The sequence below is a fragment of the Pinus tabuliformis genome, chromosome 7 (assembly GCF_031772625.1).
Source record: "Pinus tabuliformis cultivar Carrire ecotype Pingquan chromosome 7, CPIR1, whole genome shotgun sequence".
Taxonomy (NCBI): Eukaryota; Viridiplantae; Streptophyta; class Pinopsida; order Pinales; family Pinaceae; genus Pinus; species Pinus tabuliformis.
The window spans coordinates 1,432,052,841-1,432,072,946 of NC_142293.1; the positions used below are offsets into that span (position 1 = coordinate 1,432,052,841).

The 20,106-nt window shown below is 37.1% G+C and overlaps 1 protein-coding gene across 14 annotated transcripts in view; it reads right to left on the reverse strand.

Moving 5' to 3' along the window:
* Positions 1–249: 249 nt before the first annotated feature.
* The window catches only part of LOC149253064 (kinesin-like protein KIN-14L), a 37,434-nt gene continuing 17,577 nt past the window's right edge, over positions 250–20,106 (reverse strand). For 2 of the 14 annotated variants that reach the window (XR_016267036.1, XR_016267035.1), the window contains 8 exons: positions 3,355–3,426; positions 2,985–3,131; positions 2,319–2,397; positions 1,847–2,022; positions 1,651–1,762; positions 1,467–1,566; positions 910–1,151; positions 250–716 (listed from right to left, as the gene is read on the reverse strand). Coding sequence is in view for 2 of the 14 variants with exons in the window: in XM_089459864.1 (XP_089315990.1) it covers positions 2,023–2,144; positions 2,319–2,397; positions 2,985–3,131; positions 3,355–3,429; positions 7,268–7,363 (519 nt within the window). In the remaining 12 variants the exon portion in view is untranslated. Of the gene's footprint in view, positions 717–909; positions 1,231–1,466; positions 1,567–1,650; positions 1,763–1,846; positions 2,161–2,318; positions 2,398–2,984; positions 3,132–3,354; positions 3,430–7,267; positions 7,369–7,489; positions 7,758–7,848; positions 7,989–8,099; positions 8,710–20,106 lie in introns of those variants that run through there. The other 12 variants (XR_016267034.1, XR_016267039.1, XR_016267038.1 and 9 more) reach the window with 12 other exon arrangements.

Consider the following 20,106-nt stretch of genomic DNA (forward strand, 5'->3'; position numbering starts at 1 on the left):
CTTTCATATTTTGCACTCCATATTATCCATTGCTCAAGGGGAACGGGGGAACCACCTTCCATACTTTCATCTTTTGAACTCCACTTTATCCATTGCTTAATGGGATTCCAGTACCGATCAAAAATTTGATTCGCCATAACCCAGAATTCATTGGTCAATGGCTTCCCTCTGGGCCACTAGTTGATCTTGTAATAATTGGATTCTTTGGTCAATGGCTTCCCTCTGCGCCGCTAGTTGATATAGTTGATCTTGTAATAATTGGATTTTTTTGTGCTGCTAGTTGATCTTTTAACAGCCAGATTGTCTGTCCCTGCATTTCTTTTACCTCTATTCCTTAATTCCCACTATTCGGTGACACTGAATTTCTTTTACCTCTGTTCCTTCACTGCCACTATTTGGTCTTCATGTAACACTGCCCTCTTGAACATGCTGGTCACCACATAGGAAATGACATGTGACCATGAATTTACTCGGAATGACACTGAATTTCTTTTACCTCTGTTCCTTCACAGCCACTATTTGGTCTTCATGTAACACTGCCCTCTTGAACATGCTGGTCACCACATAGGAAATGACATGTGACCATGAATTTACTCGGAAATGACATGTGACCTTGAATTTATTTACACGGCAATTATGAGAAATATCATACCCCAACTAGGATGGCTTCTCATTGTTCTATATATTAATCCAGTTCTTCACAAGTAGCCTTTACCCTGAAAACCAATATAATAATTAAATTACACTAAGAAAAGTGTTGGTGCACATTGCAAGTAATAAACTGTAAGCATTGTTCCTTGGTTTACAAGGAATTCCAAGTGGAGTTTCTTTAACATCGATTTACACTTTTCCAATTTATATTTTTCTTTTAACCTTGATTTCCTCTAGAAAAAGGAAGGATAAACCTACCTGATGGCTCATGAGAAAAGCTGGCACTATTATACAACATCAATTTATACTGGTTTGCCGAGATAACAATAAAATGTCCACAAGGGCAAAACGCAGGTTATTACAACCTTCGTTTTCCCACCTTCATCGACTGCTCATCAGGTGGTGTCCTGCAAGTTCGCTCAGCGTGTCCATTTGCAGCTGGAAAGCCATAAAAACAAAAAATGTTGTCCTGCAAGTTCGCTCAGCACGTCCATTTGGAGCTGGAAAACCATAAAAGCAATGATTTGAGATAACTCGAAGAGGTCACTGATCCTTTTCAGAAGCACCAGTTGGACCGCTCTGAATTTTAAGAAGTCGAAGTCCAAAATGTCAGGCCAGATTACCTTGAGAAAGATCTAAAAATTAATCTATTACTTAATAACCAGAAGCTGCTTTCTCATCTAAGCCATTTTAGAGATATATTTTTGAAAAAGATCTAAAAATTAATCTATTGGTTTAGATAAGCAATTTTAGATATAAATTTTTGGGAAACCACCAAATTTTTAGAACAAAATTCTTAGAAGAAATACACTGACCATGGTGTGGGCCTTTCCATTTGACCATATGCAAAAATGCAGACATTGTAACCATCCATTACAGATCGGATCAATGGTTGTGTATCCATGTAAATTTCCTCTGCCATTTCATGGACAAAAACGAGTTAGTAATTGTATACAAATTATGTCAGAAGACAAGGTCAAAAGACTCTTTAATCAGTACCTTGTGCAGCAGATGGCTCAAAAACCTTACGGCAATTGGATATCCTCTTTACATCTTTGCCTATTTTGGATTACAGTTCGGATCAATGGCTGTGTATCCATGTAAATTTCCTCTGCCATTTCATGGACAATAACAAGTTAGTAATTGTATGCAAATTATGTCAGAAGACCAGATCAAAAGACTCTTTAATCAGTACCTTGTGTTGCAGATGGTACTGAAAACCTTATTAAAATTGAATATCTTCTGTACATCTTTGCCCATTTTGGATGTATTGACAAGGAGGGACCCATCTTCCCCAATAAATCCCACCGCACTGGGCATCAGATTGACCTCCAAAATGGGGTTTGATTCTGCAGTCTACCCTTATGCTTCCTAAGCCCCAAGAAAACAGTAAATATGATAACCTTTAGTAGGGCTATTATAAAGGATCTCGTTTTCTTCCAGAACCCTGTGATACCCACTAGCAGCATTAGAAATTCTTGTGACCTGGTTATCTGTAAAAATAATGTTCTAGAGAGAAAGAAGTCAGTGTCATTCCTTATAATAGATTGCTCAGTTAGCAATACACAACAACAAAACAAATGAAAAGCTTATAAAGTTCGAACATTAAAGAAAATAATAATCCCCTATTAAATGTCGAGGTGTAGAAGTGTCTGGTTTTAACTTACGAAGCAATTCTAAATCCCTTCGCCACTCTGGCTGTAACACTTGTACATCTTCCCATGTTCTAAGTATGTCTCTTATGTCCTGAAAATCATATCCATTGTTTAATAAAATGAGCATTGTGAAGTTTCTAAAAGATGGTAATCAATAATGAGACAGTAGTGGATCACAAAATGATTAACGAGTTTGCTTTAGTACAGCAAAAGCAGTATTCGAGTGATTTAGTTTCATTATTTCAAACAGAATCAGACAAAATTGTGATCTGACTGCATATTTAGGAAAACTGGTGCTCCCTGATTGCATACTCTGTGACTGCACATGTAAGATACAAGTCTTTAACATGTTTCCTACTAGCCTACTCTAGGGCAGCAGGGACATGTTGGGATGAGGTTCACATGGGATACTAGTAATCAGGCTTGAAGCTACGCTGGTTATCTCATCATCATGGAAACAAACGCAATGCAAACATGGTAGGATAATCTTCCTAGATTGGCAAAAAAATGTTCTACAAATCACATATGCAATTCTTCATCAAACAATAGTCCTCATTATACTGAATCAAATGGCGACTGAATTTATTTCATGCTGCGGTACATTTTGTTTACATTTTTTATTTGCTCCACAGCATCAACATTTTATTATGTTTAGTGAAAAGTTAAAATATTACTAACCTTGACTTCTTTTCTTTGTGCTTCCAGACGCATTTGATGTTCTTGACTGATATGCAAAGGTTTTGGATCCTGACTTTGACAGTCACCATTTTTCTTGTCTGGGAAATCCGAAGGGAAATAATTGTCTTTATCCTGACTTTTCTGAATCTTCAGAGCAAATTAGAGTCAACATAAGACGAAAATTGCCGATGGAATCTCTATAGCATGTATTTATGGTTGATACTTTTTTGCTACAAGCAATGTGTTAAGTCATTTCCCTATCATTTCCCTATGAGAGATCTAGATAATAGATATTACTCATGAAACCTATGGATATAGTGCAATCAGATAATTTGTATTTCATTTTGCATCAAGGGCAATTGATGCTCACCACGGAGAATTTATCTTGTCTATTCTCTGCAAAAATTGCAATGATAAGATTCATGAATGCTTGCATCGAGCCCTGCTGCACAGCAACAAAGAGTTAAAAGCATGAACTCTTGAGGCCCTAGTGTTCAATATGCTTAGAGAAATTTTGCATATCTAATATGTATGACTGAACAAAACTAGGGTTCTGAAGCAAATTTTGCATTTAGAATGTTATATGCAATGTTGTTAAAAGCGCGAGCGGGATTAAATCGGCGCCGGGAATAAAGCGGAAAAAATCGGCAAAAGCGGGGAAAAAGCGGAAAAAAGCGGGAAAAAAGCGTTTGGCACAAAAATATTCATTATTTTTCATTTTTTTTCAATTTTTTTAATATCTAAACCATCTACAACATAAAATAAATACATTGACACATAAATATGATAAAAAAACTAATATATAAGATGTTTAATATCATTTCTAGCGCTAAAATCACACATAACATTGAATCATGTCCTGAATAGTAAGTCCTGAGTCCCAACTCAGCCTCAAAATATCAACAAAAAATATGATAATGTATCTCATCATGTCATAATGTCATATACAATAAAATGAAAGTCTAATCCTATTGATTTCCTCTGCCCCTCTTGCGAGAAAATGGCATAGCTTTCTCTTTCCCTCTAGATGTAGAAGTTGGTGCCTGTGCTGGTGGAAATGGCAGTGGAGTCTGACGTGCTCTAGAAGCTGAAGAACTAGTAGTAGCAGCTACAGGAGGCTGAGGTAGACGGAGACCACGTCCTCTACTGGTGGTAGTGGTAGCCCGGGTAGGCGGTGTCACCTCCTCCTCCTGCTCCTCCTCCTGCTCCTGCTCCTCCTCCTCCTCCTCCTCCTCCTCCCCCTCCTCCTCCCCCTCATCCTGCACTAACCAATCATCAGTGGGATCCATGAGAAGCCTCTCGGTCTCAACCCTCCATTCAGCAGTGGTGTCAATCCCATCCAATGAGATGGCTTCCATATCAGGTGTCCTCTCTAGTTGCCTCACCCACAATCGAAGATTGTAGTAGACATAGACCATGTCATTAAGTCTATGGGACTCCAACCTGTACAAAGTTCATGAAATAATAATTAATAATTAATATTATAAAAAAAATATTGTTTAAAACTTTAATGAATTCAAAAATTTATTTGGAAATTTGCAATATTTTAAATGTTTAAGTGTTAACCTATTGCGCTTCTTGTTGTGTATTTTTTCAAATACACTCCAATTGCGCTCACATCCTGAGGAGCTGCATGTTTGGCTGAGGATGCGTATGGCAAGCTTTTGCAAAAGGGGTACTCTGCCACCATACATCTTCCACCATGCGTCTACAACAAAATTACAAATAAAATTTTAAATAAACATAAGAAAAAAATGGAATTTGAAGAGACAATGAAATTTGAAACAAAGTTACAAAGTACAAACTAAAAAATACCTGGCATTTTAATCGTCCTATCAGTGACACCCATCTCAAAGCCAAATGTGCCACCTGACATCTTATATGTCTCAATTTGTCTAGAGATCTCTATACGTTGTTCTGGAGATCTCACCATCTTCTGGACACAGGTTAATAATCCTTCCACGACCTCAGCATCAAAATCAAACCCACATGCATAAGAAAATGCAGGGTTCAGGAAAAGCCCAGCAGCATGAATGGGACGATGGAGTGTGTTGTTCCATCGCTCATCAATCACTTCCCATAGAAGGAGTTGTTTCTGAAACCCATCATCTCCCTTATCATCATAGTAGGACCGAATGGCTTCTTTGGCCCTGTCCATGGCTTCATACAAATAGCCCATTGCAGGCTTCTCACCATCAACCAACCGAAGACTTTACCAAAGGTTCAGTAACGGCGCACACCTCCTGCACTCCCGCCCATAAGTCTTCCTGGTATGAAACTAGTCTGCATACCGCCTCTCCTTCTGGTTTGCGGCTCATTGACGAAGCACGCCACTCCTCTGAAAGAAACATTCTCTTCAAATCCCACATAGAATTCAAAAGGGATTGAAGAGATATGAAACTCGTCGCAAACCGTGTAATGGCGGGGCGCACCAACTCTTTGTTGTTGGTGAATCTTCTCATCAAGCTAAGCACAGATGTATGATTATATATAAATTTTGTGATGCTTTTTGATGAGTCAACAATATCTTTGACAAAGGGAATTTTCCCTATGTCCTCTAACATCAAATCAATACAATGGGCAGCACAAGGTGTCCAAAATAAAGTAGGATGCCTGTCCATAAGCATTCTACCAGCAGCAACATAATTTGCAGCATTGTCCGTTATGACTTGGACAACATTTTCTGCACCCACCTCCAAAATAAACACATCCAGCAAATCACATAAAGTTCTTGCATCTTTGATTTGATGAGTTGCATCAATAGATTTGATAAACATAGTCCCCTTGGGACAACTAACCAAGAAGTTTATAAGGGTTCTCCCCTTTTGGTCAGTCCAACCATCTGACATAACAGTGCATCCTGTTTGTGCCCATGATGCCCTAAAATCCTCCAATCTTTGGGTGCAGTCACGCTTTTCCTCTTGAAGAATCCGGCCTCTGAAATCATGATAAGAAGGGATTTTGTACCCCGGGCCAACACTGGCAATAGCATCAACAGCAGGTTGGAAAAATGGATTATTCCTTACAATGCTGAAAGGAATATCACTCCAGAGGAGAAATTTTGCCATCAACCTATCAGCTTGTTCTTTTTCAGTTCTTTTTAGCATTGAACCGATAGTTGGTTGTGAACCAGGTGTGGTTCGAGGAACAAAAAATGATGATGCAGCTACCGGATTGACTGACGCTGCAGTAGAACCAGTGCCACTTGGTCCACTTCCTTCAGCTGACCTTCTTAGTTGCCTTTTGAGTTCTTCTTTGGCCTCTCTAGTGTGCTCTAATTCTCCCAATGCTCTCATGGCTCTTTGGATAAGTTCAGGATTTGTATTTATACAGGGCCCCACATCATGTCCAGGGATTTGTGCAAGGTGGTACTTCAACCTGTACACCCCCCCGCGTATCTCCTTTCCACACAACTTGCAATTCAAGTTTTGTCTATCATTCGGAGCTTTAGGTTCACCATATTCCCAGAAAGGATCCAATTTCCTTAGCATGTTTGTTTTTGAATTTTGAATTTGCAAACCTATGGAAAAATAAGGATTAGGAAATAGGAATTTAGGATTACATAATACAAATTACAATTTAGCATTTACAAAATTACAAAATACAAATTTCCAAAATCCAAAGTTCCAAACCCAAGTTACCCAACCAAATGGCAATGCCAAAAAACAATGAAAAAACATAAACAATGTTCAAAAAAAATGAAAAATAAAATAAAATTGGTTCCCATACTCATACCAAGTTACCCATCCCAAATCAATGAAAAAATACAATAAATTCTTTAAAAACAAAAGGAAAATGGTGCCCACTGCCCATATGAAATTTGCCAACCAAAAACAATGAAAAACAAAGTTTTTAAACAAGGAAAACAAAAAAAAAAATAATCTACATACCGTTTTTATGGAGAAATTTGTGATCTCCTCTTGAAATTCTCCAACAAGCACTTGGATTTGCTTCCAAACCCTTCAACTCCTCTCTCCCAACACTTCTCCTCCTCCAACGCGCGCCCAAGTCAAAAATGACATAAAAAAAAATCGGATTTTGGTTATTATAACCCGCTGCCCCGAGCCTCGCCGCTTTTTTACATAAAAAGCGCGCTTTTTTCGGAAAAAAGCGCTATAAAAAAAACTGCCGCTTTTTTCGTATAAAACGCGCGTTTTATGCGGCAAAGGGAAAAACGCGCGCGTTTTTGAAAAAAGCGCGATTAAATCGCGCTTTTAACAACACTGGTTATATGCTTAATCGAGTAGGATTAGTGCAAAAGCATAGGTATGATATTTGCATACCGGTGCAGCAGTTTGTATGGCTTCAACAAGGTTCCGATCAACATTTTCCTTTTCATTTGTTATTTCTAAAGCAAACCGCTTTAATAAAGCTCCCATTACGTCTGTCAACCATAGCATGTGGTTAGGGATGTGTAAAGCAAAGAATTTTTTATTTTCAAGCATGAATAGTTTCTAGAACTTGAGAATGATGAAATCAACTCAATAACCACACATTAATTGAACCTTTAGATTGAACGACGTCATCGAGTCATTTTTCGCCCCCATCCATGTTTCTAACTGATGGGTTTGGCTGAATTTCAGGGTCCCTTACATGCACACAAGGAGTTGAGTGTTGAAGGAAATTTCCTGTGTTCCCCAGAACCATGGGGGACCTCAAACGGCCTGCATATTTCCAAGAGCCATTTCCTCCACACTGTTTCTATTCATAATAAGCCTTCAGCGCCAATATAGAGTCAACAATATTTGTTGTAGAACCCGGCTGCAAGCTTTCCTCGAGGCAGAACAAAAACTTGTTAAAAATTTAAAATCAAAGATTCAAATGCAAACATCCATACAAATATCAACATGATTGGCATGCTCACCTGCTCTTAATGAGAAGCTTCAAAAGTAGGCAACTTCATCTCTTCAGCAGATACAAGAAAAATCCTACATTCTCAAAATATTGACAGGCATATAAAGCCCGTCCTTCTGGAGGAAGTGATGAAACATGATTTGTAACGACCTGCTAACCAGCACAAGTCAATTAACAGGGTACAAAATGGAAGGCTGGATTTCAAGACAATAACAGGTTTCATAAAATATGTGAACATTCCAATGGGCATAAATGGTATACCATCTTAGACAAGTCTCCTGGTTGAACCTTGTTGATAAAATTACATAAAATGATACCACTTCTCAAGCAAAGATGAAACTCCTCCTCAGATGGCTCGCATGGCATATCTAGAGATCCAACCATGCTCTTTATCCATGTTGTAGCTTGAAATCTTTTATTAGCTGTAAAATATCATACATAACAAGAAGTGTAGTTAAGGTCAAAACCCTAAAGGTTTCAGTCAAAAGAGAACTTATTTCAATGCTAGAAATTAGAGCCCTTGTTAAACATGATATATAATCTATATGAGAAACTATGATCAAAGTTCAAACCCCCAAGCCAGACTGAAAATGTGGGTTTAATAAAGCACTGAGGCATATGCAACTCAAATCCAAAATCATACATTACTAAAATTTGATTTGGTCAAATGAGAAGATCCATTCATATTGATATAGAGATACTGGATTATTCTAGAGAAGAGTTATTCAACATAGCAGCTTAAGATCAGTAACTACACGAAATAACAATGAGGCACGAGGGATTGGATGTACTTGTTCACACACAGATATGAAACCAATAACGAATGAATGTACTTGCAGGGCATTTGAGATATCTATAAGAGGGTATTTGTCAGGGTTTTTTATCTAAATATGTTAAATCAAGTTGCTATTCAGTGCAAGCATGAAAAAGCTCAGGGTTAGCTCTGTACTTTATAATTAACATCATAACAAAATACATAACATCAAAAACAGGGGAAATGAGCCCTAATATAAAGCCCAAGTCATCATAAAAAGAGAAATTGAAAAACTAAATATAATACTATTAGTTCACCTGCTTCCTCTGCTTAAAGTGAAGCCAAACAGCCAAATGACCATCACAGATGCTCTTAGCTTGCAATCTACTACCTTCTTCTATGTTAGAAACTTGTATATCCATAGCAGTCCTGAACATGTCTGCAAATGCCTCGTGCCCTCTCTAACTAAACAACTTCTAGGAGGAGGATAGGGAGAAGTGTTGGGACAATATTATGTTTAATATATGAACTCGCATATCTACTTGAACTTGTCCACGTTCTAGCCTCTCTAGTAGACAAGCCTTGGCTTTAGCCCTATCTCTTTAGTCTCTCTTAGCCTTAGTCCAAGAACTTTTTGCATCTCTACGTCCTTGCCATCCGATGTTATGAGAAATCCATCTCTAAGAAAAAATCACAATACATCCGCTAAGTGAGTAGAGTCAGTCTGAGCTGAATCCACTCCTTTGTGTTGGGGTGGGACCATACAACAGTAGGTTGGGTCTAGGTCAGAAGTTTGCGTGGGACTACCTATTAAGAAAAACCTTCTCAATAAATACAATTACGAGAGAAAATATTGAAATCTATACCCAATGGGGAAAGGACCTGCTTACGCCTCCACTAAAGCCATTAAGGGTCAGCTGAAGGTGTGTCTCTTGATCCTCTGAATGTTCACGCACTGCCTCAATGGCCTGCGCCTACCTTACTACTGGAACTTAAGAGATCGATTTTGGTTGATTTCGATATTCTTGACTGAAAAAATCAATAATGAACTCGAAAGAATCAATCATGCCAAGCGTGCCAACTCTGAACTTCGAGCACTGATTTGTGGCATTAATGGCACAACGTTGTCGCTGCTTGTTCACAAGTATTGTAAGTTGTAGTGGACACAATGCTACGCCTGCTTGTGCGCAGAAGGTTGCCATTAACGGAGGCAAATTGTTCTTGGCAGTGATGCCCTCCAACATGGGTCGAAACTCTGCTATGCCCAACTACCAACTATTATCTGCGCTAGTACAGATCATTGGAAGGAGGGCAACAAAAATAGGCATCTTTGATTGGCTGGATCTGCACAGCCAAAGCCCGCAGAGAAACACCTATCAGCGTAATAAAAATAAACAAATAAGATAAATATTTCAAACGTACAAAGCTTAGCAACCAAAATAAGAGTTATAAATGCTTGCTACCACACAAAATTGAGGAAAACAACAATAATTCATTTCTATTTTCAAAAATACTTGCTACAAATGACAATATTTATTTATATTTTTAAATATAAATAGAGAGCACATATATTGTTCCAAAAGCTTAAATGTCGACCTAAGTTTTTGATAGTTTTAGAGAAGCTTCAGATCTTTAGTCTCATGTTTTTGTAGCCCCACAACTTTCAAAAGTCTAACTTGCGAGCCTTTGAAACCTAATGGAAAAATATATAACATAGTGCATAAAGTCTTTACAGTTCCATAGTTTACCCACCAATGTGCTTTCTTTTCATCCTCATATTTCTCTTCACATGATTTCTTCTCTTCTATGTTCAATGCTTTCCATTTAGTTTTCAAAATGGCTCCCATATCCTTGAAAATGGTATTTGGATTCTCATATTTCACCTATTGGTAATATAGCATAATGGATTCGAGCACTTGATTATCCATTTAGTTTTCAAAACGGCTCCTATATCCTTGAAAATGGTATTTGGATTCTCATATTTCACCTATTGGTAATATAACATAATGAATTTGAGCACTTGATTAAAATGAGCTTTCTTAAAAAAACATGTGAAGCATTCATATAATAAAAATCAAACTCTTTCTTATACGACAATAATCACATATGCAGAAGCAAATCAGAAGGGCATCAAATATTTTGTTTAGTTTACAATAGACTAAAGTAGTGTATGACATTGCGGATGACATCACGGAAATGTGAATTTTTTTCTACATGCATGTGATGATAAGATGGAGCACTGAAGATCATAAAGAATCTAAAATCCCTTTAGGGCACCACTCTCAAAAAAACTTTTGGGTTAAATTCCCTTTAGAATAAAAAGAATTAGCATTTGGTTTTCTTCAAGATCGACCTTTGTTTGCTCGTAAGACCCACCTGAGTCCATTGTCCTTGGAGGAACAAAATATATGTTGAAGAAGGTTTCTTTGGCCTCTTTGAAGCCTTCTTTATAGGAGTCTATAAAGAATTTATCCTGATGGACAGGAAATTGTTTCAAAAGTAAACTTTTGGGTTAATTCCCTGTAGAATAAAAATAATTAGCATTTGGTTTTCTTCAAGATTGACCTTTGTTTGCCTGTAAGACCCACCTGAGCCCATTATCCTTGGGGGAACGAAATAAATGTTGAAGGTGGTTTATTTTGCCTGTTTGGAGCCTTCTTTATAGGAGTCTATAAAGCATTTATCTTGATGGAAAGGAAATTGTTTCAATAAGTTACAGCATCATCAATAGCAGGATGGTTCTCCTTATCGCTTCACCTTAATCTTACTGAAGAACAAGATATCAAGTGTAAGGGATTGCTATGTGGAAATCATGCTTCATCAACAAAATATGAAATTAGAGGCGATGAGCTGACTTGAAATTATCAACAAAACAAGGGATCCAATGGTAAATGAGTGGTCACTAGAGGTTTTGAAATTTAAAAATGGGCACCAAGGAATGTGCCCATCTTTCCACTGCATTAAATCTTGTACTCTATGCATTAATGGATACATATTTCCATGCATACAACCACAAGGATCCCATAGTGGATTGTCGATGGTGGATTTTAAAGACATTTTCAAATGGTGAGTTGTTGGTGGAGTGGACGATGGAATTGTTGGTACTTGGTAAAATGAAAGTGCTAGAATTTGTGATCAAGCAGTAGTCAAGAAAGGTGAAAATCATTGTGATCAAGCAGTATTCAACAAAGGTGAAAATCATTGAGCTTTTAGCATACACAAGCTCCAACTAGATTACTTCAATCAATCTGACATAAGTTATATTTATCCATTTAGAAATAAAGTTATATTTATCGATTTATAAATTAAGTTAATATTTATCCATGATACCAAGGTTTTAGTTGATTAAGCAAAGAGTCCTATGCATAGAGCCAACTATTAGTAGCACCATCAATAATAGAATGCTTAACCACTACATTGCTCTTTAAATGCTAGTTGTTCTGTGTGCCATGGAGTTTTGAGTTTGTGGATGTAGTAACTCTTTAAATTATAGTTTCATGGCGTTTTGAGTCTGTGGATGTGGTAACTTGGTCAAGACAGAAGAACTGTAAAGGAGAAAATTCCAGATCCCTACTGGTAGCTGACAAAACTGTAACAACCCATCTCTTGTAGACAACATACTAGAAACACCTTCATCGGAGGGCAAGTTTGTAAGTGTATTAATATTTCTTCTACCCTTAAATAGATGTACTTCCCCACCTCCCCCCCAATGTGTGTGTTTCATAATTGTAAGGACACCATGAAAGCTAGTAGATGCATTGATGTTATGTAGTTCCATTTAATATCTTACCATCTTGCTTAAACACATCAATACACAAAATTAAAGATTATCTCAGTAAGAGCTAATTGTTGAACTAACAAAATGTTAAATAGAAAAATTATCTTCTTTATAATTAAAACTTTTGAAGATGGATTCTTCATCTTTACACATGAAAAGACCCCCTCCCATCATTAGAAGCAGAAATGCATTTAATTTTGCTTGGATCAGTTTTATTTTCTCACCTTATTGCAATTCCTATAAAATAAAGAGTGCTTATATAATAATAAAGATCTTTATCTGAATAAAGCTTTTCCAATGCCTTTATATTTTAGATCTGAGAAACTTGTGATATTACCAATGCAAAAGCAATGGCTCATGATAGAATACTTAAATGAAAAAACCAAGATTTTACAAATGCAAAAACGATACATGCAAGCAAGAAATTGAGTAGTCAATGGCTAGGGCTTGAATTCCTCTCTTCCAAGATTGGAGTGGTAGTAGGATTTCCCTCATTGGGCTCGTTCACTATCTCTCCATTCTGTATGCACACAATATTATAAGAAGTTTACAAGAAGTTGAGGGTGGGGATGGGAAAAATTAATAGAGAAAGAATTGTGAGCCAAGGATGTTGATGGATGATGGGTGTGCACTATGGGGGTGAAATATTAGAGCAAACAAAAAATTGTGAGCCAAGGATGTTCAAGGGCTTTGACGTTTTTTGGATCAGTATGTTAAATGGATCAATGCACTTGTCACAAAGGTTTTCCTCCCTATCCATGGTTTCCTTCTATCGAGAATCATATTATCATTATATGTGAAGGGGTACCAAGTTCAAACATAGTTTAAGTGCCAGCTAGGAAAATATAAGAATATGCAAGTAGGGAGTGCTTTGCGGTACAACTTGATAACATCATACATGGGAATTGATAAATCAAGTTCACAAGAACTAGAAGAAAATTTTTCCATAGCTATTTCTCCAAGGGATTAAGACATGAGTTGCAAATTGTTATATCATCTAAAGGATATGAATGTGGCAAAATAAGCACAGGAAGCAAGGCTGGTAAATCAAGTTTACAAGAACTAGAGGAAAACTTCCCCATGGCTATTTCTCCAAGAGATTAAGACATGAGTTGCAAATTTTTATATCATCCGAAGGATATGAAGGTGGCAAAATAAGCACAGGAAGCAAAGCTAGCAAGCCCATAAGGCATCCTATAATTGTGGGATCATAGGGGAATTCTAGTATCTCACAAGAATCAAAAGCTAATTGGTGTTTCGGCGCTACCAATAATTTTGTAGAAATGGCAGGTCCAATACCACATCTCAAGTTATTAGATATGGACATTCATATAAAAAAACAAGGGAGATCATCTAAGAATTTATGGTAGTGAATTAAGGAGAACAAAACCTCTAAACTTCTCTATTTCTCAGAGAGTGAAAGATCTTGTTGAAGATGGAAATAGAGTTATGAAAGGATATTATTGGCAATTAGATAAGATGACAGAACAAATTCAAATATCAAATTGACCATGAGAGTTCTTATGATGAATCCAAATTCATAACAACTATAGAGATAGAGGAACAATAAAATATTTCTTTTGAGATTGTTTTCCAGATTAATCACAGTCACTTTTTTGGTCAGTGTTTTGAACCAACTAATGTGGTTCATCCTCAGGACATAGAAGAAAAATCCGACCTATACAAATTTAAATAGCTGAGATGCGTCATGTTCCAGATGTCAACATGATGAACCACGGTAGTTGGTTCGAACCGTCCACCAAAAAAGTGACTGAGATTAATCCAGAAAACAATCAGAATGAATCACAAAAGCTTAAAATCTGAGAATAAAATACTTATGTTTAACAAGATGACCAAATCATAGGGCGATGCTCTATCACATACTAGACAAGTAAGAAGTTGAGAAACCCAATCTAACCAATGAACATTTGGAAATGCAAGCATTGAGCTAAATTTCTTACCCTTCTATGGAAGATTCAAAGCATGACAAAAAGACAAAAAATGCATTGGTCTAACAAAACTCAAAACTAAAGAAGTCTATAGTTTTAAATTGATGGTTGCACACTGTTGTCGCGCGGATTGACACGACAACGCTCAGACCGGGGGCTGTCACTCTGATCCCCGGTCCCTCCGTTTAAGCCTATCTCCCGCGGCTAAGGGGGGTAGTCCCTATGAGATGATGAGACCAACTGTCGACCAGTTGGTTGGGAGACACGAGATACGATATAAAAAGCACTCAATGGATTTGATTAATTTAGCAGACCAGTGCCTTAAGAGATTGTGGTTAAAACGATTACTTGTTAAATGATATAAAAATATGGACCATGAACAGCAATCATCTATCATCAGCTAAATCACAATGCTCTTAGAATGACCAAAACGATATCCAGCAATTGAGAATTTTCAAAAGATGAATGCTTTAAACCACCACGCATCATAAACCATTAACCAGATATCAATTTCGCATCTCGACTTGAAAATTTAGATCTCATCATGAAGGATATGACAATTCCCGAAAATAACTAGATCTAAAAATTTCCACAATATTTTTATATTTTTTCGAATTTTTTTTTTTTTTTTAAATTAAAAAATGAAATTTAAAAATTAATCTAAAACTAAAAATACAACTAAGCCTAAAAATCCTTTTTTTTTTTTTTTTTTTTTTTTGAATGAAAATTCTAAATCTAAACTATATATAAAAAATTAAACTAAACCAAAATTAAAATATTTTTTTTTTCTTTTTTTAATTTTCATATAATAAAAATCTATAAGAAAAAGAAAAAGATTAACTATAAAAATTAAAATCTAAAAATTTAAAATCTAACAAAAGGCTGACACATTAAAAAACTAACTAAAACAAATCTAAATCAAAAATCAAATATTATAAATAAATCCTAAACTAACCAAACTTAAAACTAAGACTATTTAAAATCTACATTAAATATAAAACAAAGCATAAAACTAAAATCGAACTTTTAACATCTGCGTGTATCCTGAAAACCCAAAGGAATGCACACATTAATAAAACTTAAGGAAAAAAAAAAATTCGAATTCATATGAAAGACTTAAGGAAAACGGAACTAAGTTAAGATCCTAACCCTAAAGTGCAAAACGTATTGCTAAACAACAAAAACGAGTTACCTGCTGCCGGCGGATGATTTTTTACCTGAGCATTTCAACAGCAGACGCGGAAAACGCAGGGGCGTCGTTTGCATGGTTTCGACAGCAGAAAGGAGGCACGGCTTTGACGGCAGAGGGCGAAGTGAACCGATGTTTCCTGATTTGATGGCCTGCTACTGCCCGAGGATTGGAGCATGACGCTGGACAGATGACCATCAAACGCCAATTCATTTACCTACTACGGACGTGAGCTCATAGCATAAAACCAAGCCGCTGAAAGATTAAACCAATGTTCCGTCTACGGAGAAGAGATACTTACGCCAAACGACGGTGATGATTCGGAGCTGCAGTTTCGGGCGAAGGCTATGACCCTGACGTGGTGGACCGTGGGATGAATCGATGGCGGCAATGTGCTGACTCAACCGGAGCAAAAAAAAAATTAACGCAGAAACCATAGACTCTTCGACCAGGGAAGAGTTTAATAGCGGCAGAAAACGCTGAATGTTTAAACGTTGAATGCTCACGCCTGGCGAACTTACTCAAGGATATGGTGAAACGACCACGTCTTTGTCGGCTTTACTAAAATCGATTTGATTCTCTGCGATAAATGAAATTTCCGACGGCTAATCACCATACCACGTATCTGGAGCTGTTGGCAGCCTCATACGATGACGCATTGATGCACTGTCATGCTTTGGTATCTGAAACGCGAAATTTTTTTAACTGTTGACTTTATGCAGTTGATCCCACACAGCTGAAACGAACTTTTCCTTACGTAATAGAATGCTGGGCACGTTTGCAAGTCCCGGCCCGTATGTGCAGCAGCAAGGATTCTGCAAGCAACTTGATCCTCTGAGTGTGGGAAAACTGTGGCTACTGGCGAAATAGGGTACGGATGATGGCCTTGGAAACTGAAAAAAGACAAAATCACCCAAGGAGAAAAATATGTACATAAAACCAAAATCAAAACCCTAATGAAAAATTTGTGAAAAGCAGAAATTTAAAACCCTAGATCAGAAAAATTTGAAACCCTAAGACAGCTGATTAATTTACAGATTTGGCCCCTTAACAGTCAGATTCATCAATAAGCACAGAAAACATTTAAAGAAAAGAAATTTTAGGTTTTCACTGTGAAGAACTTCAGAAAATCTCTCATGCAACTAAAAAAATAAACTGAATGATAGACCCAGGATCAAATCCAACTGGGCTCAGCAAAAAATGCTTGCGGGAGTTGGCTGGTTCAGCCGAGAACTTCCCCTAACGCCCACAATCTTCCTTCAAAAAATGTTTTCTGCATAGCTCAAGACAACCATCAGTAAAGAGGGCAAAAATGCTGCTAGATCTCAAAAAATAATGGAGATACCTGCCATTACTTCAGAAACCCTAACAACACTCAAACCCTAGCAAGTGAACAAGATACCTGTGCTCACAATACTCTACAAAAAGCTATTATTAACAGCTGAAAATAACATAAGCAGAAATTTAAACGATCTCACAGCATTTCAAGAGAGTAACACCAGCAAGATATGGACCCCAAAGTCTTCTTTTATTAACCAGAAACAGATTTACAAGAGAGCTTCTTCAGTCTTAGACTCACAGATCCCTTTCTGAAATGACCCCTAGCACCCTATTTAAAGGAAATGATCCCAACGGCTAGTTCGAGTGATCCATGTAGAAATGATCTCGACCGTTGATGAGGATCAAGACATCTCTTGATCTCATCCGTCGATTTATTAAATAATATTTTGCATGCATTCACTTAAAATATTATTATTTTATTAGTTAGGGTTTTTGCTTTATTTTTTAATTTTTTATTATTTTTTATTTATTTTAATTTTTATTTATTTTATTATTTTATTATTTTTATTCATTTTTTAATTTTTTAATTCATTTTAAAATGGATCATCGAACTAAGCCTTCGGAAACATCACCTAGGACCTAGGACTTAGGACTCATGAGGGGATTCAAAACATTTTTCGACCCTCAAGACACATTTCATGATGACTTTTACAAATTTACATCTTAAGGGGGAAAACCCCTTTAACATAGACCCTCACAAATCACCCAGTTCTGCGACACAACTATAATCTAGCAGATCAACACACTAGGATTCTCCTAAAGTTCTAATGACAAAATCCATCCCGGCTTTGGGGTCAGGTTTGAAGGAAAACTCTGCCGATCCATGGATCGGTGAGACGAAAAACCTTCCGGGACGTAGATTACCACTAGAAAGTTAGGTCCACCTAGGCAATTCACATACACGACTCATGTCTGCTAAGATTATTTACAATTAATACATGCAGACTGGGTTTACAATCAAAATGATTAAGCTGCTGATGACTGCAGAATGGCCCGGACACGCTGATCAGGTGCTGCCCCTTTTTGCAAAGAAAAAAGGGGGGAGTACTGCATGGGTAGTTGACCGGTAGAGGTCAACACACACAATTAAGAGCAGTTGCAAATATCCCTCAAATGCAACATGACTATGTACAACATAAGCTAACCTCAGAACCAGCCTAAGAGGATAGGCTCAAATTCTCAACAGCTACCTAGCTTTACCAAAACCATCAATATTTATAGTTTTTTTTTTGTTTTTCTATTAAGAAAGGTCCAAGGTCTCTCCATAGATAGCTTGACCCTTGTCACTCCTCGACAAGTTAAATCAGAGCTGATTTTTTTGTCTTTATATAAAGAAAGGTCCAATGCCTCTTCACATTTAGCTTGACCCTTGTCACTCCTCGACAAGAATAAGTCCAACATTGTTTGAATTAAGTATATGTAAATCCTCAATCAAGAGAAAACCAAAGGCACCTATAGTGTGTCGCTTAACCAAATAAATTCCAATATCAAACACCAAATTGGACCTTAGATTCATCTAGGAAGAAAGACTTCTTGAATTTTTAAAATGTCAAGTTCATAAGTTCCAACATACTTGTCCTCAATTCCACACTGTAAGTTTGATCTCATCACCCTGTAGGGAAAGGAATTACACCTTAGAACTGGTCATTATAGTTTGTTCCAAATTTTCTGCTACTCATGAGATGGACCAGAAATAAACAAGAAAATAAATTAGCATTACTATTCTTGCCAAGGGATACGGAGTAAGACTAGAATTTCATGTGTTATTCAATTGAACCATCTCTGGAACAAGTATTGAGCAAACTAGTATTAGAGCTCCAATAGAATTCAGTAAAGATGACCAAATGTACACTTGAATTTTCAAGTCTTCATTTTAAAGCCCCGTGTGGGTCACCAATATAGAAATTAAAAGCCCTTTCTAACAAAGGAAAGAAGAAAGTAGAGATATACCTACCAAACAAAGCCCATACTCCATTGATTTAATCCATGGCATGACTTTGGAATCCAATCTAGATGAATAAAATATTGTCTTTTTTTCTGTACCTCGAAGCTTATATCATAGTACAGTCATAGTCCCTAAATCTTTCAGATTTTCCTCACTAGCTAGGAAGTGACATGGAAGGAAGGTCAAGGTACTCGGGACGCTGCGCTACTCGACTTAGGCTAGAGAAGTTGCCCACCCTAATGTATTGATTCATATTTCGCCACACATCTCATCTCACATAGACACATACTGCATTGAATATAATTAGGTGCCAAGTGTACTGTTGTTATGGAAAATCATGCCATGCAACCAACTTTATCAACCATACAAAAATACACCTACCTCTTCTATTGCTATTGTACCTAACTACCTGGAGTTGATAGCTCTATGTATTTATCTCAATATGCATTTATCTCAACATCCTTTGCTTTTCCTGCGACTACCTTAGGTATTGGTAGTTTTGTAGTTAATGATCCTTATATCACCTTGTTGCTAGTGTTGTTGCTTATGGGTAAACTAGAACTACTCCTAGGTATGCAACTTCTCATTATGGAATTTTTCATGCTATAACTACCTCTACTTTCCCTACTAGTGAATTAGAAACACTACTAGGAGAAGCTGTAATATAATTGACAGTTATCACCATCTTCATTGAAAACATTGTTTTGGGCCTCCCTTTGCACTCTCTAACGCTCATATTGCATAGCTATTATGGCTTGGCCCTAAGCAAGTTGGAGTTGGTGCCTGATACCAAAAGAGGAAACCATTCCCGATATGTAAATCATTATAGCATTACAATAAGGTTGGGTAATGACTCAATCAATCAAGCAAGGCAGTACTTTGTTAAAGACCCAAAGAGGAAAGCACACTCGGTATGTAAATCATTACAACATTATAGTGAGGCTAGGAAATGACTCAATCAATGACGCAAGGTGGTACTCCATTAAAGACAGAAATTCTTGGCAAGGTCTCATGCCCCCCATACACAACCATGCTCCAATGCAGACCAACCATCTAGGCAAACCTATCTGAAGAAGCAAGGCTCTCAGTAAGGGGGTATTGGAACCACCTTTATACTAATCTGGGGCTTGGCAAGGGCATTTGTTATTAATGGGGCCCTATTACCTAATCTTTGCATGAAGACACTCTCTTCTAGGCAATATTTATCAAGGTTGATCATGCTAACTAAGGAATATACAATGTCAGACGAATTGTATTAGGAGAACCGCACTATAGTGGTTCTTCGAAAACTTGCAACTTGCATGCCAAAAAA